The following is a 23,238-nucleotide window of genomic DNA, read 5'->3' as shown; positions in this document are numbered from 1 at the left end:
AAGGTGGGCTCAGTGCACTAGCGCTTGTAACGTTTCACTACTCTTGTCTTCTGGCATGCAAATGAGTTGCCATGTGTGCACTTTGAGGAAAACCAGACTTTGATAAACAATATTCCCCATATTTTATACGCCATTTTTATAACAAAATTAATGACTAACTCCAAAAGCGTTAAACTGTGCGCTGCGTCACAGCACATCACAGCACCCCCCCCCCCCCCCCCAGCACCGCCTACAAACTATTGCTCCTCCCTCCTCAATCAAAATAATGTTGAGGTTTAAAACTGGGACTGCAGCCTTCTCCTCGACAGCATGTCGGGCTGGACTTTACAGCAGAGGCTCGAGGGAGAAACGTCTAGTTCAATTCTAGCAAGGTACGGTTGAATGCATCACATTTAAAAAATGGGTGACAGAAACGATAGAGTCCCCATGATGACACGCAGAACAAGGAGAACCACCATCTGCGCTACGCCGGCGTGTGCCAATTTTAAACAAGCCAACGGCAGCGCAGGGGAAAAAACTTCAAGCCAACCGAGCCACAGCAGCCGGAAAGTGAAGGAGGAAAAACGGGTGCACGAGCCGGTCACTACACCACGCAAGGAGAGGAGCAAAACCAGCGAAAGATTTAGGTAAGACATAACGCAATGCTTTTTGTGAGCTCGGCTCACAAAGATGTCTTTAATTTACAGCTGTCACTCATCTTTTGTTAGAATTATATTTTTGTCATTTAGTAGACGCTCTTATCCAGAGAAATGTACAGGAGCAATTGGGGTTTAGTGCTTTGTTCAAGGGCACATCGACAGATTTTTCAACTAGGCGGCTTAGGAATTCGAACCAGCAACCTTTCGGTTACTGACCCAATGCTCTTAACCGCAAAGCTACATGCCGCCCTGAAATGTTTTCTAAACTTTAGGTAGGTACAAACTACGGGTTCCTCATAATATAGGTCGAAAGGACTAATCTTTCATAGGTTCACTTACTTCATATATGATCTCTTTGCTTACATGTTTGCAAGAAATCTAGGCCAAATGTCCATAGGTTACCTTTGCAGATCAGGTAACTAGTTAAGCTGCAGTACATTTTAAATGTGCCTGACTAGTGCAACTGTGGCTGTACACTTCAGTGATCCTCAACCCTGGGATTGTTTTGTATAGGCCTATCACTTCCACTGCGAGGTGTCTTTTGGTTTCGCAATACCAAACAAACCCCCTTTACTCCAGTTTTCACAACCAGTGTCCTTGGCCTTCTGGGAATTTCCAAAGTCCTAACAAAGTTTACTATCCCAAAGTACAAAGTGCAATATCCAGTGTTTTGGGAAATTCAATCTCAGATATAAACCTACTGCCAGGAAATATGATGCAATGAATTCTGAACATTATAATTTCCCCCCCTAAAGCAATGTCAATTCTATAATCAACTATATGATCGCCGTAGACCTGTTTTTAGCCTCATTTAAAAATGTATATATTTTGAGACCATTCGTGATGTCGTCTGCTTCTGCCCCCCCCCCCCCACGTATTTTTATGTAACCTTTATTTAACTAGGCAAGTCGGTGAAGAACAAATTCTAAATTACAATGACGGTCTACCCCCCCCCCCCCCCCCCCCCCCCATTGTGCGCCGCCCTATGGGACTCCCAATCACGGCCGAATGTGATACAGCCTGGATTCTAACCAGGGACTGTAGTGACCGCTGCGCCACCCGGTTGCCCGCATATTAGGTTGGAGTAGAGGGTTGCCGCTGTGCACCGTCCAATGAGCAGTTTTTTTATTATTTTTTATTGAACTGAAGTTAATTAGTTGTATCTAATACTGTATCTTTATTACTGTCTCTTCAGCTGCCATGTCCTCCAGGAGTCCCTGCTCAGCTCAGCTAGTGGTTACAGTAACTATAGAGGCATCCTCAACTGGTGTGTGGTCATGCTGGTAGGTGCTAGCCTGACTTATTTTTTTTGTAAGATTTGATCATTAATAATTATACTAAGCTATGTGGATTTGTTTTAAGAAATTCATACCAAGGATAATTTTGCTATTTTGATTGAAGTATCAAAAAAATATCAAAATTTTTAATTTTTGGCCTTACTGCTATAGCGGGCTTGAAGTTGCGTCACAAATCACCTAGCAACCGCACCATGTTGGAAGGCAAGTCAGTCTGTTGGATGGCTGGCTATTTTTTGCTACCACAGGAATCTTCGGGAAGATAGAAAAACTAAATAGGCAAAGGACCCAGAAAATGGAGGCAGTGGGAGAACCTATTAAAGTAAGTAAATATGTTTTGAAAATTATGTATTGCTAGCTAGCTAGAGCTTGCTACAGAAACTCAGTATAGTATGCAGGCTAACTCAAATGAGCTGATAACGTAAAGTTCACTAGTTAACATTAGCTGGCTATACAGCATGTAAAGTTAGATAACCCTCCCGTTGTCCTCCTATTATGCCTAGCACACAGTGTCCCCCCCGGGTCACCCTGTCCCGTCTTGGCTAAAGGCCCAGTGGGCACAAGTGTGACAGTATGGGTGTGAACAGCCTTTGCAGATGTATTTCTTACACCTGCAGCACGCGGTGTGTGTCTTGGCGTCCTTCTTGGGTGGGCAGAGCTGACACCTCTTCCTCTTACTCGCCTCCAGCCGGGCAGCCGGGGCTGGGTCGGAGGCGGCGGCCGGGCCGACGGCTCGCTCAAGGGCTTGCGGACGAGCCTCGGCGGATACACGCTCGCCCCGTATGACTTTGACAAGTGCTGAGGCGGCTTCGGTGCGGGGGAGACGCTGCCTTCTTTGGATCAAGGGCTTCACGAGCGCCTTTCCGAGCTGCTCCAGGAACACCCTCCTCTTGTTCCGCTTCCCGGGCATCCAGTCGGGGTTGATCTCTCGCCATATGACAAAGGCGTTGTAGGAGGACACGTCGAGGATGTTGTGGAAGATGACCAGGGGCCAGCGGGCGGTCATCCGTCTGCAGCTGTAGGTGCCGACCACCTTGTCTAGGTTGTCCACGCCGCCCTTGTTGCAGTTGTAGTCTAGGATGAGGGCCGGCTTCCGGTCTCGGCGATCGCTAACGTCGGGCTCCGCGTGCCGCGTGCTCAGAAGCAGCACGTTCTTATTTCTCTTTGCCAGGTAGGACACTAGAGTGGCGGTGGGCGTGAAGGCGAACCTGGAGGACGAGACCTGTCTGTCCTTGGACTGGAGCAGCGCGGGAGGGAGCTCGGGCTTGTTCTTTCGCACCGTGCCCACCATGGTGAGGTTCCTCTCGAGGAGCCGCTGCCCGAGTTCGTAGGAGGTGAAGAAATTGTCACACGTGACGTTGTGACCGCCCGGCAGTCCCTCGGTCAGATCGAGGACGACGCGCGCGCCCTGGTTCTTCTCGGGGCCTCCGCCGGCCGCCTTGCCGGTGTACACTTGCATCTTCCAAGCGTAGCTGGACTTGGCGTCGCAGGCCACCCACGACTTGATGCCGTATTTGGCCGGCTTGCTGGGAATGTACTGTCGGAAAGGACAGCGTCCTTTCGGCGAGGGAGAGGGGAGGGAGAGGAGAGGGAGAGGAGATTAGCAGAGTCATACACAGATACATAGACTGCCCGTGCTCTCTACGCTACACGTACAAACACAGATACCAGCGTCATCGTTACCGGCTCACCATCGGGGCGCACTGCGTTTACGTTACACGCAGCCGCCTCCGCCGCCCGTGCTACTGCCGATTGCTACTACTGCCGATTGCTACTACTGCCCGTGCTACTACTGCCCGTGCTACTACTGCCCGTGCTCCACGTTGCTACTCTTGCCGATTGCTACTACTGCCCGTGCTACTACTGCCCGTGCTCTCTATGCTACACGTACATAGACAGATACATTGACTGCCCGTGCTCTACGCTACACGTACAAACACAGATACATAGACTGCCCGTGCTCTCTACGCTACACGTACAAACACAGATACATAGACTGCCCGTGCTCTCTACGCTACGCGTACGTACACAGATGCATAGACGGTACCTCTGAACGGGACCAGTTGTTCGTCCACCGTCACTTCGGGCCCCGGGTTGTAGAGGGCCTGCAGCCGCTCCTCCCACAGGTCCCACACCTCTCTCACGGCCGCCAGTCTGTCGGTGGCGAGTCTCGCGGGTCTCGACTGGCGGTCGTCGAATCGCAGCAGCCTCGAGTACTTGTGAAACGCCTTGAGCGGCATGGTGGCGCGGAACACGGTCCTGCCGCTCTCGGCGTCCCACAGGCTGGCCGCGGCCTCGCCTCGGGACCTGTAGACGCCGGCTAGGATCAGCAGCCCTACGTAGGCGCGCAGGTCGGTGGAGTCCATGGGTCGCCAGCCGTCGCCGTATTTTCTCACCCCCTGCAGATTCGTCATGTCCACGATGATCCTTTCTATCGCCGGTGTGACAAACAGACGGAAGGCGGACGCGATGTCGAGCGCTCGCGACGCGGCGTAGGCCGTGGGGCCCGGCGTCACGGCGGGGCAGGGCCGGCGGATGGCGCGGGGCCGGTCCGGGCCGCGATAGGCCACGGAGGACCATTTGATTTTGCCGTTTTTTGACAGCAACGTCTCCCTTTCTGGCTCTGGCTCTCTGGCTCTGTCTCGCTCTCGCTCTCTGTCTCTGGCTCGCTCTCTGTCTGGCTCTCTGTCTCGCTCTCGGCCAGCGGCCGCGTCTCCCTCTCGCTCTCCCTCCGGCTCTTCCTCCGAAGAGGAGCACGACCGCGAGGCCGAGTCGTCTTCGTAGTCGTCCGCGTCGCGCTCGGGGTTGTATTCCTCACCGTCTTCATCTTCCGAAACGTCCTCCTCTTCGGAATCGCAGTAGTCTTCTTCGTCTTCTTGGTCGACGCTGGAGGATATCTGTTCCAGGACCTGAGCCGCGCTGAAACCGGGACTGCGAGGCGTCGTAGGCGGAGGCAACACGCTCGGCGGGGTCGTATTCCTCGTCGTCGTCGTCGTCCTCGTCGTCGTCCTCATCATCGTCCTCATCTTCTTCTTCTTCTTCTTGTTCTTCTTGTTCTTCTTCTTGTTCTTGTTCTTGTTCTTCTTCTTCCTGACAATATTAGTAGGCTCTCTACGCCCTGCTTACAGTCGTAGGCGGAGGGCTCACGCTCGGCGGGGTCGTATTCCTCCTCGTCGTCGTCCTCGTCCTCGTCCTCTTCTTCTTCTTCTTCTTCTTCTTCTTCTTCTTCTTCTTCTTCTTCCTGACGATATTAGTAGCCTCTCTACGCCCTGCTTACGGTGGCCACGTGAATGGGACGAGGCACGCGAATGGACGAGGCGCGTGGTCGGCCCTGCCTGCTCCTTCGGGCCCTTCGGCCCCTTCGGTCCCATCCGGGACGCTCGGCTGGCCTCCCCGTGTGATAGCACCGAGGTCGTGCACTGAGTTGTTGGGGACAACTGGTCCCTGCCGGGGTCACTCAGACCCGGCCCAGACAGAGGGGAACAACTCCTAACACAGGCCCCGGGTCACTCCGACCCAGCTCAGACAGGGGTAGGAGGGGAGGGTTTACAACATACACCTTGCTAACGCCGCCGGGGTCACTCTGACCCCAGGCCCCCGGGACAGAGGGGAACAACTCATAACGCAGGGCCTACAACAGGGCTCGGGTCACTGTGACCCGGCCCAGACAGGGGTAGGAGGGTTACAACAAACATACTTGCTAACGCTGCCAGGGTCTCTCTAACCCACACAGACACTGGGAATCGACTCGTAACGCTGGCCGGGGGTAACTCTGACCCGCCGAGGCAAGGGGAAGGTTGTGTAACAACAGCCATACCCGAAAGGCACAATTTCCACAACCAAGGGAAAGTAGTTTGTAGGGGGGCGTTTTTAGATTCAATATCCAAACTCACACGGGGCCCAAGGGCCCGATGGCGGGACAGAGGGCCGTATTCGACACAGGCCCTTGCCCGGAATGTTGAGCGTGTCAATTTTGGGGCAGGACCTTTTACTAGTATCCAGCAGGTGGTGGTGTTGGGTCACTGTGACCCGGCCTGCCAGGGTCTCTCTGACCCACACAGACACGGGGGAAGCGACTGGTAACGCTGCCGAGGGTCACTCTGACCCCTCTGACGTCACTATGACCCCGCCCACGCAGGGGCAGGGGCAGGAGGGTTACAACATACACCTTGCTAACGCCGCCGGGGTCACTCTGACCCCTCTGACGTCACTATGACCCCGCCCACACAGGGGCAGGAGGGTTACAACATACACCTTGCTAACGCTGCCGGGGTCACTCCGACCCACACACAGACACGGGCAATCAACTCGGAACTGCCCGGGGTCGCTCTGACCCGCCGAGACAACGGGAGGGTTATTACATTCATTACTTGCACCACACTACCACCAAGTGGATACTAGTCAAACATCCTGCCCCAGAATTCACACACGCCACATTACGGGCAAGGGCCCTGTGTGCGAAGTGACAGGCTGTCCCCGATTATCAACTAACTATTTCCAAAAGTATTGTAAAACTATAGAAATAACATATCTGTTGTTTAGGACCACTGTGTCTGGTGAGCATGATAGTAATCCTAACCATCCTGTCACCCGGTGTGTTTCGGCATGTACCTTCCCGTCGCTCCCCCCTACTGTTGGTTTCATGTCCTTCTTCGTCCGATGTAGGTGATAGTGGCTGCACTTCGCCCCTGTCTATTGGTTTGTCTCTCGTACACACTGTCCTAGTCTCTGGCTAAATATCTCTGCGTCTATAATATACGCACCTGGCTTAGGCTACAATATGATATTCTGTCTCAGTCTCACAGAGTGCATTCGGGAGTTGCTTGCTAGGGCTGACTAATTGACCATGTCTGTCAGGGGTATGTGCTACATTTCCATCCCAATGTAAACACTAAGTTGTACCTGAAATAGAGTTGAGAAAGTGATGCATAGTGCTACCCCTCGTCTGTGTAAGTGCTGGGAGTGCACAGTCTATCCTATGTGGGATACGAAACACTGCGAGGATCTTCCAAGCGTAGCTGGACTTGGCGTCGCAGGCCACCCACGACTTGATGCCGTATTTGGCCGGCTTGCTGGGAATGTACTGTCGGAAAGGACAGCGTCCTTTCGGCGAGGGAGAGGGGAGGGAGAGGAGAGGGAGAGGAGATTAGCAGAGTCATACACAGATACATAGACTGCCCGTGCTCTCTACGCTACACGTACAAACACAGATACCAGCGTCATCGTTACCGGCTCACCATCGGGGCGCACTGCGTTTACGTTACACGCAGCCGCCTCCGCCGCCCGTGCTACTGCCGATTGCTACTACTGCCGATTGCTACTACTGCCCGTGCTACTACTGCCCGTGCTACTACTGCCCGTGCTCCACGTTGCTACTCTTGCCGATTGCTACTACTGCCCGTGCTACTACTGCCCGTGCTCTCTATGCTACACGTACATAGACAGATACATTGACTGCCCGTGCTCTACGCTACACGTACAAACACAGATACATAGACTGCCCGTGCTCTCTACGCTACACGTACAAACACAGATACATAGACTGCCCGTGCTCTCTACGCTACGCGTACGTACACAGATGCATAGACGGTACCTCTGAACGGGACCAGTTGTTCGTCCACCGTCACTTCGGGCCCCGGGTTGTAGAGGGCCTGCAGCCGCTCCTCCCACAGGTCCCACACCTCTCTCACGGCCGCCAGTCTGTCGGTGGCGAGTCTCGCGGGTCTCGACTGGCGGTCGTCGAATCGCAGCAGCCTCGAGTACTTGTGAAACGCCTTGAGCGGCATGGTGGCGCGGAACACGGTCCTGCCGCTCTCGGCGTCCCACAGGCTGGCCGCGGCCTCGCCTCGGGACCTGTAGACGCCGGCTAGGATCAGCAGCCCTACGTAGGCGCGCAGGTCGGTGGAGTCCATGGGTCGCCAGCCGTCGCCGTATTTTCTCACCCCCTGCAGATTCGTCATGTCCACGATGATCCTTTCTATCGCCGGTGTGACAAACAGACGGAAGGCGGACGCGATGTCGAGCGCTCGCGACGCGGCGTAGGCCGTGGGGCCCGGCGTCACGGCGGGGCAGGGCCGGCGGATGGCGCGGGGCCGGTCCGGGCCGCGATAGGCCACGGAGGACCATTTGATTTTGCCGTTTTTTGACAGCAACGTCTCCCTTTCTGGCTCTGGCTCTCTGGCTCTGTCTCGCTCTCGCTCTCTGTCTCTGGCTCGCTCTCTGTCTGGCTCTCTGTCTCGCTCTCGGCCAGCGGCCGCGTCTCCCTCTCGCTCTCCCTCCGGCTCTTCCTCCGAAGAGGAGCACGACCGCGAGGCCGAGTCGTCTTCGTAGTCGTCCGCGTCGCGCTCGGGGTTGTATTCCTCACCGTCTTCATCTTCCGAAACGTCCTCCTCTTCGGAATCGCAGTAGTCTTCTTCGTCTTCTTGGTCGACGCTGGAGGATATCTGTTCCAGGACCTGAGCCGCGCTGAAACCGGGACTGCGAGGCGTCGTAGGCGGAGGCAACACGCTCGGCGGGGTCGTATTCCTCGTCGTCGTCGTCGTCCTCGTCGTCGTCCTCATCATCGTCCTCATCTTCTTCTTCTTCTTCTTGTTCTTCTTGTTCTTCTTCTTGTTCTTGTTCTTGTTCTTCTTCTTCCTGACAATATTAGTAGGCTCTCTACGCCCTGCTTACAGTCGTAGGCGGAGGGCTCACGCTCGGCGGGGTCGTATTCCTCCTCGTCGTCGTCCTCGTCCTCGTCCTCTTCTTCTTCTTCTTCTTCTTCTTCTTCTTCTTCTTCTTCTTCCTGACGATATTAGTAGCCTCTCTACGCCCTGCTTACGGTGGCCACGTGAATGGGACGAGGCACGCGAATGGACGAGGCGCGTGGTCGGCCCTGCCTGCTCCTTCGGGCCCTTCGGCCCCTTCGGTCCCATCCGGGACGCTCGGCTGGCCTCCCCGTGTGATAGCACCGAGGTCGTGCACTGAGTTGTTGGGGACAACTGGTCCCTGCCGGGGTCACTCAGACCCGGCCCAGACAGAGGGGAACAACTCCTAACACAGGCCCCGGGTCACTCCGACCCAGCTCAGACAGGGGTAGGAGGGGAGGGTTTACAACATACACCTTGCTAACGCCGCCGGGGTCACTCTGACCCCAGGCCCCCGGGACAGAGGGGAACAACTCATAACGCAGGGCCTACAACAGGGCTCGGGTCACTGTGACCCGGCCCAGACAGGGGTAGGAGGGTTACAACAAACATACTTGCTAACGCTGCCAGGGTCTCTCTAACCCACACAGACACTGGGAATCGACTCGTAACGCTGGCCGGGGGTAACTCTGACCCGCCGAGGCAAGGGGAAGGTTGTGTAACAACAGCCATACCCGAAAGGCACAATTTCCACAACCAAGGGAAAGTAGTTTGTAGGGGGGCGTTTTTAGATTCAATATCCAAACTCACACGGGGCCCAAGGGCCCGATGGGGGACAGAGGGCCGTATTCGACACAGGCCCTTGCCCGGAATGTTGAGCGTGTCAATTTTGGGGCAGGACCTTTTACTAGTATCCAGCAGGTGGTGGTGTTGGGTCACTGTGACCCGGCCTGCCAGGGTCTCTCTGACCCACACAGACACGGGGGAAGCGACTGGTAACGCTGCCGAGGGTCACTCTGACCCCTCTGACGTCACTATGACCCCGCCCACGCAGGGGCAGGGGCAGGAGGGTTACAACATACACCTTGCTAACGCCGCCGGGGTCACTCTGACCCCTCTGACGTCACTATGACCCCGCCCACACAGGGGCAGGAGGGTTACAACATACACCTTGCTAACGCTGCCGGGGTCACTCCGACCCACACACAGACACGGGCAATCAACTCGGAACTGCCCGGGGTCGCTCTGACCCGCCGAGACAACGGGAGGGTTAAGTGAATTAAATATCACCAGCTAGCTATCTTGACGTATGTATCGTTTTAACTCCAAATGCATTTGTTGTTAGCTACCTAGATAACAGCCATGGAAGAGGGTGAAAGGATTAGTTCGCAGTTCCAGCTGTCAGAAGGGAGAGTAGACTACTCTGGATAGGGAAGGTGACATTGTGAAAATATTCTCCAGTTCCAGTCCCTAGCGAGAAACTGAGGACAGAGATAAGGTAACATAATATTCAGTGCTGTTTAATTTGAGTATAATGCAGCCTGTTTCTTTTGATGTTTTCTGTCCTCAGATACAGAGCGCTGTCAAACCCTGTCTGCAGATGAAGAGGTCCCAAGAGAATAAGGGTACATCCTTGTATACCATGAATTATACTGTATGTGTTAGAGGTCGACCGATTATGATTTTTCGATACCGATACCGATTATTGGAGGACAAAAAAGCCGATACCGATTAATCGGCCGAATTTTTTATATTTTTATATATATATATATATATATATATATATATATCATACACACACACACACACACACACACACACACATTTTTGTAATAATGACAATTGCAACAATACTGAATGAAAAATGAACACTTTTATTTTAACTTAATATAATACATAAATACACACATGCACACAGCTCTGAAGTGACAATGATACTGAAGAGTCTGCTTAGGAGACAAATACTCTCAACTGTTTGAATAAAAATAGAGTTTAAGTTACCTGTGATGAATGTTGAAAACAAAAACTTTAATTTCTATATGCAGGAAATCCTATTTTAATAATGGGCATGGTAAGAATTGACAACCAAAGTGCGAGTCATAATTCCCATGACACCTAGCAAAATCTGAAAAGCGGTTCCTTCATTTATTCCATAGGATATTTTTAGATTCACTTAAAATAAGGTCTGTGTTTCGTGTAGGCTTACATCACCGTGCCAATTTTATAACTGTGTAGATATCCATAGGACAAGGTAACTCTGATCAATATTGGCTAAATATAAGCGAAGATTAAAAAAATTGTAGAGTTGATTTATGAAAATTTGTTGACAAACGTTACCTTATCCTAGTGAGATTTACACGGGTATCAAAACGTCGAGGCGGTTTAAGCCTGCACGAAACACAGACCTTATTTGAAGTAGATCAAGACATTCTCTATGGAAGACATGAACGGTAAAATAACGAAGGAACCCCTTTCAAATTCAGCCGCAAGTTATTACAGGAATTATAACGCGTCGACTATCTCTCTAAACCATATACCTTTGACTAATCAGGAAACTATCACCTCGAAAACAAAACGTTTATTCCGTTCCGTATTTTATCTAACGGGTGGCATCCATGAGTCTAAATATTCCTGTTACATTGCACAACCTTAAATGTTGTCATATTTACGTAAAGTTCTGGCAAATTAGTTTGCAAAGAGCCAGGCGGCCCAAACTGTTGCATATACCCTGACTCTGCGTGCAATGAACGCAAGAGAAATGACACAATTTCACCTGGTTAATATTGCCTGCTAACCAGGATTTCTTTTAGCGAAATATGCAGGTTTAAAAATATATACTTGTGTATTGATTTTAAGAAAGGCATTGATGTTTATGGTTAAGTACACATTGGAGCAATGACAGTCATTGATTGATTGTTTTTTATAAGATAAGTTTAATGCTAGCTAGCAACTTACCTTAGCTTACTGCATTCGCGTAACAGGCAGGCTCCTCGTGGAGTGCAATGTAATCAATGCAAGATTGGATCCCCCGAGCTGACAAGGTTAAAAATCTGTCGTTCTGCCCGTTCCTAGGCCGTCATTGAAAATAAGAATGTGTTCTTAACTGACTTGCCTAGTTAAATAAAGATTAAATAAAGGTGTAAAAAAAAATCGGCAAATCGGCACCCAAAAATACCGATTTCCGATTTGTTATGAAAACTTGAAATCGGCCCCGATTTTAATCGGTCGACCTCTAGTATGTGTACCTATGTTAGCACATTTTGTGAACAGAAATACAGTTTTAAAGTTACACAACGTATAAACGTATTACAACTGGAGCTGGCCAACCCTGTTGGGTGTGCAGGCTTCTGTTCCAGCTCAGCACTAACACACCTGATTCAATGTATCAAACCTAATTACTTAATAATCGAGTGTGCTATTGCTGGGCTGGAACAGAAGTCTGCTCCCCTGTGGATCAGTGGAGAGAGGTTGGCCACCTCTGGTACTGACTTTTTGTTGTTCACCTGAAATTATGCTTAGTAATAATAGCCTACTTGTTAAAGTGTTTAACCTTTACATATGCGTTAGCTTACTTGTACACTTTGAAATGGTTTAGATTTTTTTTAAGTTAAGTGTTTTAATTGTTAACTTAGTCACTAGTTCATCTTGAATAATATTTATGTTGATTGATCACAATCCTGCAATAAACAGTGGAAGGGGAATCTCTCATTTGTCTGTTTCTTTGTTGTATTCTCAAATGTATTTTATTTCACCTTTATTTAACCAGGTAGGCAAGTTGAGAACACGTTCTCATTTACAATTGCGACCTGGCCAAGATAAAGTAAAGCAGTTCGACACATACAACAACACAGAGTTACACATTGAGTAAAACAAACATACAGTCAATAATATAGTCGAAAAATAAGTCTATATACAATGTGAGCAAGTGAGGTGAGAAGGGAGGTAAAGGCAAAAAAAGGCCATGGTGGCCAAGTAAATACAATATAGCAAGTAAAACATTGGAATGGTTGATTTGCAGTGGAAGAATGTGCAAAGTAGAGATAGAAATAATGGGGTGCTAAATAAATACAGTAGGGGGAGAGGTAGTTGTTTGGGCTAAATTATAGATGGGCTATGTACAGGTGCAGTAATCTATGAGCTGCTCTGACAGCTGGTGCTTAAAGCTAGTGAGGGAGATAAGTGTTTCCAGTTTCAGAGATTTTTGTAATTCGTTCCAGTCATTGGCAGCAGAGAACTGGAAGGAGAGGCGGCCAAAGGAAGAATTGGTTTTGGGGGTGACCAGAGAGATATACCTGCTGGAGCGCGTGCTACAGGTGGGTGCTGCTATGGTGACCAGCGAGCTGAGATAAGGGGGTACTTTACCTGGCAGGGTCTTGTAGATGACCTGGAGCCAGTGGGTTTGGCGACGAGTATGAAGCGAGGGCCAGCCAACGAGAGTGTACAGGTCGCAGTGGTGGGTAGTATATGGGGCTTTGGTGACAAAACGGATGGCACTGTGATAGACTGCATCCAATTTATTGAGTAGGGTATTGGAGGCTATTTTGTAAATGACATCACCGAAGTCGAGGATTGGTAGGATGGTCAGTTTTACAAGGGTATGTTTGGCAGCATGAGTGAAGGATGCTTTGTTGCGGAATAGGAAGCCAATTCTAGATTTAACTTTGGATTGGAGATGTTTAATGTGAGTCTGGAAGGAGAGTTTACAGTCTAACCAGACACCTAGGTATTTGTAGTTGTCCACATATTCTAAGTCAGAGCCGTCCAGAGTAGTGATGTTGGACAGGCGGGCAGGTGCAGGCAGCGATCGGTTGAAGAGCATGCATTTAGTTTTACTTGTATTTAAGAGCAATTGGAGGCCACGGGAGGAGAGTTGTATGGCATTGAAGCTCGCCTGGAGGGTTGTTAACACAGTCCAAAGAAGGGCCAGAAGTATACAGAATGGTGTCGTCTGCGTAGAGGTGGATCAGAGACTCACCAGCAGCAAGAGCGACATCATTGATGTATACAGAGAAGAGAGTCGGTCCAAGAATTGAACCCTGTGGCACCCCTATAGAGACTGCCAGAGGCCCGGACAACAGACCCTCCGATTTGACACACTGAACTCTACCAGAGAAGTAGTTGGTGAACCAGGCGAGGCAATCATTTGAGAAACCAAGGCTGTCGAGTCTGCCGATGAGGATGTGGTGATTGACAGAGTCGAAAGCCTTGGCCAGGTCAATGAATACGGCTTAACAGTATTGTTTCTTATCGATGGCGGTTATGATATCGTTTAGGACCTTGAGCGTGGCTGAGGTGCACCCATGACCAGCTTTGAAACCAGATTGCATAGCGGAGAAGGTATAGTGGGATTCGAAATGGTCGGTAATCTGTTTGTTGACTTGGCTTTCGAAGACCTTCGAAAGGCAGGGTAGGCTAGATATAGGTCTGTAGCAATTTGGGTCAAGAGTGTCCCCCCCTTTGAAGAGGGATGACCGCAGCTGCTTTCCAATCTTTGGGAATCTCAGACGACACGAGAGGTTGAACAGGCTAGTAATAGGGGTGGCAACAATTTCAGCAGATAATCTTAGAAAGAAAGGGTCCAGATTATCTAGCCCGGCTGATTTGTAAGGGTCCAGATTTTGCAGCTCTTTCAGAACATCAGCTGACTGGATTTGGGAGAAGGAGAAATGGGGAAGGCTTGGGCGAGTAGCTGTGGGGGGTGCAGTGCTGTTGACCGGGGTAGGGGTAGCCAGATGGAAAGCATGGCCAGCCGTAGAAAAATCAATTATAGTGGATTTGTCGGTGGTGACAGTGTTTCCTATCTTCAGTGCAGTGGGCAGCTGGGAGGAGATGTTCTTATTCTCCATGGACTTTACAGTGTCCCAGAACCTTTTTGGGTTTGTTGCAGGAAGCAAATTTCTGCTTGAAAAAGCTAACCTTGGCTTTTCTAACTGCCTGTGTATATTGGTTTCTAGCTTCCCTGAAAAGTTGCATATCACGGGGGCTGTTCGATGCTAATGCAGAACGCCATAGGATGTTTTTGTGTTGCTTAAGGGCAGTCAGGTCTGGAGAGAACCAAGGGCTATATCTGTTCCTGGTTCTAAATTTCTTGAATGGGGCATGCTTATTTAAGATGGTGAGGAAGGCATTTTAAAAAATTAAAAAAATAACCAGGCATCCTCTACTGACGGGATGAGATCAATATCCTTCCAGGATACCCCGGCCAGGTCGATTAGAAAGGCCTGCTCGCTGAAGTGTTTCAGGGAGTGTTTGACAGTGATGAGTGGAGGTCGTTTGACCGCTGACCCATTACGGATGCAGGCAATGACGCAGTGATCGCTGAGATCTTGGTTGAAAACAGCAGAGGTGTATTTAGAGGGCAAGTTGGTTAGGATGATATCTATGAGGGTGCCCGTGTTTACGGCTTTGGGGTGGTACCTGGTAACAGAAAATTATCTTTCTGTTCAGTCATAAGCTCTCCAATTAGTTTTATTTGATTGTTACAATTTTCAGGATATCAGACATGTGAACCCATTTTGCAGCTGATAATGGCATGCAATGCAGCCATAGGCCTACAGCAGTGATTCCCAACTCCAGTCCTTGAATACCCCCAACACATATTTTTGTTGAATGAGGCCCAACACACATTTTTGTTGAATCAGGTGTGTTTGTCCTGGGCTACAATAAACTGTACTGTTGGGGTCCTCGAGGACCGGTGTTGGGAACCACTGGCCTACAGTATGATGGCATTAGCCTTATGGGCATTTGCAATGCACCCCTTGACATAGTGCATATGAAGCAAAGAATAGCTGAGCTCACACATTGTTTACATAATGTTCAGCTATATGTTCTCAATTTTTTTTAAACAATTCCAGTGAACAATGTATATGAGGCGTATCATTATACTGGATGTTGTACATGCCTTGTGCTGACATGAAATTGTTTAGTCCAAATCCAACCCTTGTAATCTAGGTGGTGGAATGTATGGAAGTAAGAGCTTTAATCATACACACAGACACAACTACTACCAAATTCAATGCAAGATACTTTTCTCCCAGAATGTCTGAGTGGCACTTGGAGGTGCTACTATGATAATGATGATGGTTTGCATAAGACTACCACAATTACATTGTCTATGCAAAATTTGTTTTAAATTGGAAAAGAAAATAGTAGGGCTATAAGAAATACTTTTTATTCAATGGGTCGGAGCAAAGCAGATGACAAAATAGTATTTTTCACATTCCAAATTACATTTGATATATTCATACGATTTAATAGGGCACTTTTGTCATGATGACAAGGTGAAGGTGCTCTACTCAAATGGCACAACAGAATAATTCAGTCAAAAGCACAGCATATGACAACCAACTGAGGGATGTCTCCTTTTCATATCTGGAAAAGAAGTAGAACCTGATGCTCCTGCAGCACTGCTCATCTTCACAGTGGGAGTCCAGTTGACATGGGTGTATTGCTGTAGGTCTGTTGGTGAACCTACAGTAGTACATAAACAAATGAAAAGCACTCCTGATGTTAGAATATCACTTCTTCAGGTTACCTTTACCTTCATGGCACTTAAGTGTTTGGTGTTTTAATTCATTCAGGTTTTAGTTCCATATAAATATTACATCTATTGCTGGGCTGGGACAACCAATAGTCAACACAACACAGCAGGTTGTCCTATCCCATTGAGGCATTTGTCCTATGCTGTAATGTCCATACTTTTCCCCTCCTTATGAATAAAGTTCTCAACAAATTATCATTGGGTTATTACATGATAACTACAAGTTTTTTGGGACAATGTTCTCTAGGTTTGATGGACATTGTATCATACAATGTGTCTCCTCTTCTCATGGTCACGGCAAGAAGGGATCCAGCTTTTGTGAAATTAACGTAATATTTGACATTTCGTAGCAGATTAGGAGAATTTACGCAGCAGGTTAGGGTTAGGAAAAGGATTAGGGTTAGCTAAAATGCAAAACAAATAAAAGCCAGATCCCTTTTCGGCATAGATTACGAGGTTCTTTTATTGATCTGTTGTCAGTGTCGGTAGATGCTGAAGTGCGACATGGGTGGATTGAGATGCATCCAATGCAATAAAACCGATACTGTATCTCTGGTTTAAACGGACAGATTTTTTTTATGGGGATGTGTTGATTATGCAAATTATAGAGAATACAGTGACGCTGCTGGCAACTGAGCAGCCATATTGGAGCCATTGATATAAATCTGCATGAACTCACATTGTCCTTTTTAGACTCTCGAACTTAGACTGCAATTTGTAGAATATTGAATACTCTTCTGTCAATTACTTCTCTCCTGTCTGAGAAAATCTGTGAAGACTCAACTCTGATCAGCTTTGTGGATGGATGGATAGTTGGTTCTGTCTCAGTAGGCCTACATTCCTTGCTTTCCTGCCAATAGCTACAGTTTTATTGATAGGCAGATATCAGTTTCTCTTGGGCTGTTGTCTACACAGTGAGAATCATGAGTAACCCAATGGTGTGTTAATGTCTTTCAGAGCTGTCTCTCAATAGCAATGGTAAACATTGTTGACTTATCTTATCCACACTACGCCTGTGCATGGCAAACAAAACAATAATCAGTTTGATAAGAGAACTTTTATCCCTGGCCCTCTTATATTTTCTTATGAGAGAGGAGTTTTATATGAACTATGAAGAGACTTGGACTTTGAATGAGAGCTGAAGCATCTTGGTCATGTGTCACACAGCTTGCCTCATTCAACTGTAAAGGCTAGCCAAGTCATTCAATCACTCTTTCTCCTTCGTGCTCTTTCACACTCTTTCTTGATCGCTCTCTTGCCGTTTTTATAAAAACAAACTTCACTTTATATTATAGCAGTCAAAGAAACGGTCACCACTCCACTCCTCTCTTGGCACTCTGGCAGTTAGGCTCTGTGGTGGGCATTTTAACACTAACGCGTCGTCTTCCTGTACTGAGAGGAGCCTGATAATCTCTCCAGTGTGTCACCTTACAAACGTTGCCTGTTTTTACTAGTACACCTTATCTGGTTCATGTAGCCTACTGGAGGCTGTAGCCTACTGTATGTTGATAAGCACAACCAGGCATGCACAAATGTCCATCAGATAAACTAGAGGTCCATATTACCTAGGTTTAGCCTAATGTAGTCTCTGAAGTTTGATCAATTTAAGTTTGCACTGTTCAGATAGGCATGGTTCAAGTCATTGACATGTTCTGCCAGGTATGCTAGGCTGCTGGCATTGTTTAATGGAGTGGGCAGTAGCCAGAGCATTCATGACTCCTGTCAAGCATTTGATTTGTCAGTTGATGTGTTGCAGTTAATTCTGTCCCCCAGGGTAAGGTCAAATGAGGACTCAGAATTTCTTCTTCCTCTGATGATAAACATTTCCTGTTCTACTTCAAAAGTGTTAATGGAAGTGTAATGGTATTTTATTTTTCTGGCAGAACATCCAATAATACGTATTTCTAACATGAGAATTTATTAAATTAATATGGACAGAATCTCATGTATTATAACTAAAAATAAACACCCAATTCTTTCTGTTTTGAAGAGACTGCAGGAAAAATCTTGCCGTTGCCTTCAAAGCATCTGAGCGAGAGAAGTTTAATTTCCAAAGCCGGTATTAATCCAGTCTTTGAAACATGATCGCTGTGACATTCAAACAGACACACCCCCATCATATTCCCTGGGAATCATCCCTACATTCTTTGTACCCACTAATGAATGAGTCTGAAACTCAAGTGGAAAGTTGCTGGCTAGAGTATGTGAGCTAGAGAAGTGATGTAACTGTTGCACGGAGTACCCTCTGTAGCTATCTTTTACATTGCTGGCTCACCAAGGATATTCTTCGGTCACTGTGATGCCCAGCCAGTTCGAAAGGGTTGGTTCCTCTGCACGTGCTGCTTAATGTAGGCCTGACCAGAGCTGCCTATTTCAATAAAGGGCTCTGGCGCTAGGCAATATCTACAGTATGTAGACTGTTTCAATGGACCATAAATATTGCAGTTTCTGTATCTTACAGGTCATGCGTGTTAGACTAGGTAGCCTTTGGCTACATGCATAATTGATGCTAAGCTATGTTGGTGTGCTTTAGGTTGATATTCTGAAGGGGCTTTAACATACAGGTAACCCACAGCTATCATTATTGTTTGGGAGAAATTGGAGTAATTTAGCAGTTCAATTAATATTTATTATTTATATGTTGCTCCTCAAATTGAACAAGCCCTTCTGAATAATGTAGTAAAGAAGTTGCTGCTGCAGAAACGAACCTTGTAATGAAGCAGTCGGTCTGGTATGCTGCTTGTAGGTTGACTTATGCTTTTTCTTTTTTTAACATGGCAACAACAGTCTATTTTCGGTTTGGAAATCAAACAGGGTCTGCACGACTCCACTATCCAGGGCCAAGGTTTCGGGAACAGGGTTTGCTCTTTCAGTGTTGTCTCTGTGTGTGACTGTCAGCTTCAGATGAACGTGACACCACCAGTGAGTGACCGCTGTGATATAGTCTATGGATAGCCTGCTAACATTTTAGCTTCAGTGAAACAATGTGAGCTATTGCAAGATCAGTATGGTTTCACAAGGCTAGTCTATGGACCTGATTTTGTAAACAGCTCAGGGATGGGGCTAGAGAAATGTAACCACTCTCAAATTCATAGACCAGACAATAGATGCAAGGACTGACCATCCATGAAATCAAATGTATAGTTTTAACCATGTTTTGAGGCTATACGGTGTTGGTTTACAATTACATTCTTTACAAACAATATAGTAAAACAAATGTATATTTTTAGTTCAGGTGTCATACCTCATCAGAACCAAGTTCAAGACTCATAAGTTATATTCTTCAAGAATCAATGGGTATAGAAATTAATTATACAGTATAAGTTCCAAAAGGGGAATATAAATCAGATTAAACCTTTAATGGAAGTGCTAGCTAGCCTGTGTGTAGCCTAACCAATCTGAAGACCGATAACAGCTACAACATTGCATGGTGAGAAACACAAGGACGATTAGCCTAGATATTTCACCTCGATTGATCCCACATCTCATCCAGTTTGTTTTTGCTGTAATACAGAAGCAAGCTATGAACAATACTATGTCATGTGCCGCTGCCTGTTGTGGGTTGGTCCCCAGGGTTAGGTTATCTGTTGCCAGAATGGATGATTGTTCTTATCAGCCTTTATAGCATTGAGATTAGCATTTAAACTGCCGGGCCTCTCTTTACCCTCCCCTTACTAAGCCAATGGGCAGGTGTTTTCACTGCAACATTCCAAAGTGTGGAGCGCCAAGGATCAGGGGTTATTCTTGGAAAAAGTGATATTTTGAAATGGAGTTCATCTCTTAAATTGTAAGTTGTTTGGCAAAGGTAAGTGTTTTGGAAACCTTAATCTGCTCTTTCTGATACTATGTGAAATCAGAATGTCTTACCTGCATGTGACTCAAGGAGGATTATAAAGTCACTTTTTGCCGCCCCCCCCCCCCTCTTAACCGCTTATAACATTATTTTTGTGATATTGAAAGTCAAACAAATGTGTGATAAATTGATTCAGGAAAATTCGAGGACAAAGGGGGGTATGACTCTTTTAAATTTTTTAATTGCAGAAATATATTTGAATTTACAATTCACATGCAGTCAAAATGACTGCCTCGGCACTTGTAGTGTATGGCTCACATCAACATGTGGCGGAAGACTGACCTGTGACCAGTCTGTCTGTGTTGGTAATGAATGATCACTGGTCAGTCTTCTCCATGTTTGTATGAATTTTGTTTACTTCTGATTGCAAAATCTCTTCTGTTGCAGGTCTTGTGCAATGCACGCCTTTTCCTGGAGAATCTAATAAAGTAAGTATCTGCAGCTTTAAATAACTATAACACTTTAGGCAGTCAACTTCAATATGATCATTTGTTAATCACTTCTGTCACGACTGCCAATCCTTTAATTTTGACCACAGCTTCTTTTGTAAAAATAGTAACCATCAATATCTTCTTTCCCTCTGATAGATATGGGATACTGGTGGACCCCATCCAAGTGGTTTCACTGTTCTTAAAAGACCCATATAGCTGGCCTGCATCTTGCCTTATCATTGGTATGTAGACTAAACCGCTCTCCTCTTTGGCATGCTAGCCTTACTATTGTGATTGTTGTACATATTCCCAAATCTATTTATTTTAATGTCTTATTGTCTGGTTTTGGTTGCTTAGCAACACAAGTCATTATACCAACTAAAATATCATCAACTGTTTTCCCACCAAGTGGGGGCTAATTTTCTTATTTTGGAATCAATATTGTAGGAATATTACACGGCTGTCTTTTGTGGAGTACCCGGCTCTAATGTGTTTATTTTTCCTCAGTTTCGAACGTGTTCATAATGGCAGCTTTGTACACGGAGCGGAGGCTATCAGTGGTGAGTGTCATGCCATAATGTCTGGGACTAATGTGAAGGATGTGCTGTGAAATCTCACTAATCTCTCTGTTGCTTGTGAACAAGTATTTCAAATGCCTGTTAGGTAGAGATCTGTTAAATAGGTTTTGTCAAGCATTCCCCCCCTAATAAAAACCAATGTGGCTTTTTTAGCTGTGTGTGTGTGTGTGTGTGTGTGTGTGTGTGTGTGTGTGTGTGTGTGTGTGTGTGTGTGTGTGTGTGTGTGTGTGTGTGTGTGTGTGTGTGTGTGTGTGTGTGTGTAAATGCAACATGTAAAATGTTGGTTTCATGAGCTGAAATAAAAGATCCCAGAAATGTTCTATATACACAAAAAGCTTATTTCTCTAATTTTTTGCACAAATTTGTTTACATCCCTGTTTGTGAGCATTTCTCCTTTGCCAAGGTAATCCATCCACCTGACCGGTGTGGCAGAAGCTGATTTTGAACTGCATGACTACTGCACAGGTCCACCTTGTGCTGGGGACAAAAAGGCCACTCTAAAATGTGCAGTTTTGTCACACAACACAATGCCACAGATGTCTGAAGTTGAGGAAGCATGCAATTGGCATGCTGACTGCAGGAATGTCCAACAGAGCTACTGCCACAGAATTTAATGTTAATTCTTCTACCATAAGCTGCCTCCAATGTCTTTAAAAAAAAAAGAATTTGGCAGTATATCCAACCATCTCAGAACCACAGACCACGTGTAACCAAGCCAGACCAGGACCTCTACATCTGGCTTCACCTGCGGGATAGTCTGAGACCAGCCACCCGGACAACTGATGAAATTGAGGAGTATTTCTGTCTGTAATGAAGCCCGCTTGTGGGGGAAAATGTACTCTGATTGGCTGGGCCTGGCTTCTTCAGGGGCTAGGCCTATGTCTTCCCAGGCCCACCTATGGCTGCCTCCCTGACAAGTGAAGTGAAATCCATAAATTAGGGCCTAATGAATTTATTATTGACTGTTTTCCTTATATGAAATGTAACTCAGTAAAATTGGTAGTTGTTGCGTTTTTATATTTTTGTTCAGTATATGTACAGTGCATTCAAAGTATTCAGACCCCTTTTTCCACATTTTGTTACGTTACAGCCTTATTCTACAATGGATTACATTTTGTTTTTCCCCTTATCAATCTATACACAATACCCCATAATGACAAAGCAAAAACTGGTTTTTAGAAATTTGTGCAAATGTAACTATCACATTTGCATAAGTATTCAGACCCTTTACTCAGTACTTTGTTGAAGCACCTTTTGATAGCGATTACAGCCTCGAGTATGACACTACAAGCTTGGCACACCTGTATTTGGGGAGTTTCTTCCATTCTCTGCAGATCCTCTCAAGCTCTGTCAGGTTGGATGGGGAGTGTCGCTGCACAGCTATTTTCAGGTCTCTCCAGAGATGTTAGATAGGGTTCGGGCTGTGGCTGGGCCACTCAAGGACATTCAGAGACTTGTCCCAAAGCCATGCCTGTGTTGTCTTGACTGTGTGCTTAGGGTTGTTGTCTTGTGAAGCAAAGGTTAACATTCCAAGTCTGAGGTCCTGAGCGCTCTGGAGCAGGATTTCATTAAGGATCTCTCTGTACTTTGTTCCGTTCATCTTTCCCTCAATCCTGACTAGTCTCCCAGTCCCTGCCACTGACAAACATCCCCACAACATAATGCTGCCGCCACTATGCTTCACCGTAGGGATGGTGCCAGGTTTCCTCCAGACATGACGCTTGGCATTCAGGCCAAGGAGTTCAATATTGGTTTCATCAGACCAGAGAATCTTGTTTCTCATGGTCGGAGTCCTTTTTAGGTGCCTTTTGGCAAACACCAAGCAGGCTGTCATGTGCCTTTTTAGGAGTGGAGTGGCTTCCATCTGGCCACTCTACAATAAAGGCCTGATTGGTGGAGTGCTGCAGAGATGGTTGTCCTTCTGGAAGGTTCTCCCATCTCCACAGAGGAACTCTGGAGCTCTGTCAGTGACCATCAGGTTCTTGGTCACCTCCCTGACCAAAACCCTTCTCCCCCGATTGCTCAGTTTGGCCAGGTGGCCAGCTCTAGGAAGAGTCTCTAGGTAGTTCCACACTTCTTCCATATAAGAATAATAGAGGCCACTGTGTTCTTGGGGACCTTCAATGCTGCAGAAATGTTTTGGTACCCTTCCCCTGATCTGTGCCTCGACACAATCCTGTCTCGGAGCTCTACGGACAATTCCTTTGACCTCATGGCTTGGTTTTTGATATGACATGCACTGTCAACTGTGGGACCTTATATAGACAGGAGTGTGCC

General features: G+C 47.1%; 1 protein-coding gene across 1 annotated transcript in view; it reads left to right on the top strand.

Annotated features, from left to right (window-relative positions):
• Nucleotides 1-280: 280 nt before the first annotated feature.
• Nucleotides 281-23,238, top strand: part of dgat1a (diacylglycerol O-acyltransferase 1a) — a 35,972-nt gene continuing 13,014 nt past the window's right edge. Inside the window, exons 1-5 of the mRNA XM_038972314.1 lie at nt 281-626; nt 1,834-1,921; nt 20,340-20,380; nt 20,540-20,625; nt 20,891-20,943. Coding sequence (XP_038828242.1) covers nt 400-626; nt 1,834-1,921; nt 20,340-20,380; nt 20,540-20,625; nt 20,891-20,943 — 495 coding nt within the window. The 5' untranslated portion in view covers nt 281-399. The remainder of the gene's footprint in view (nt 627-1,833; nt 1,922-20,339; nt 20,381-20,539; nt 20,626-20,890; nt 20,944-23,238) is intronic.

Source organism: Salvelinus namaycush, chromosome 32 (genome assembly GCF_016432855.1).
Source record: "Salvelinus namaycush isolate Seneca chromosome 32, SaNama_1.0, whole genome shotgun sequence".
NCBI classification, from domain to species: domain Eukaryota; kingdom Metazoa; phylum Chordata; class Actinopteri; order Salmoniformes; family Salmonidae; genus Salvelinus; species Salvelinus namaycush.
This window is presented reverse-complemented; position numbering and strand designations above follow the sequence as displayed.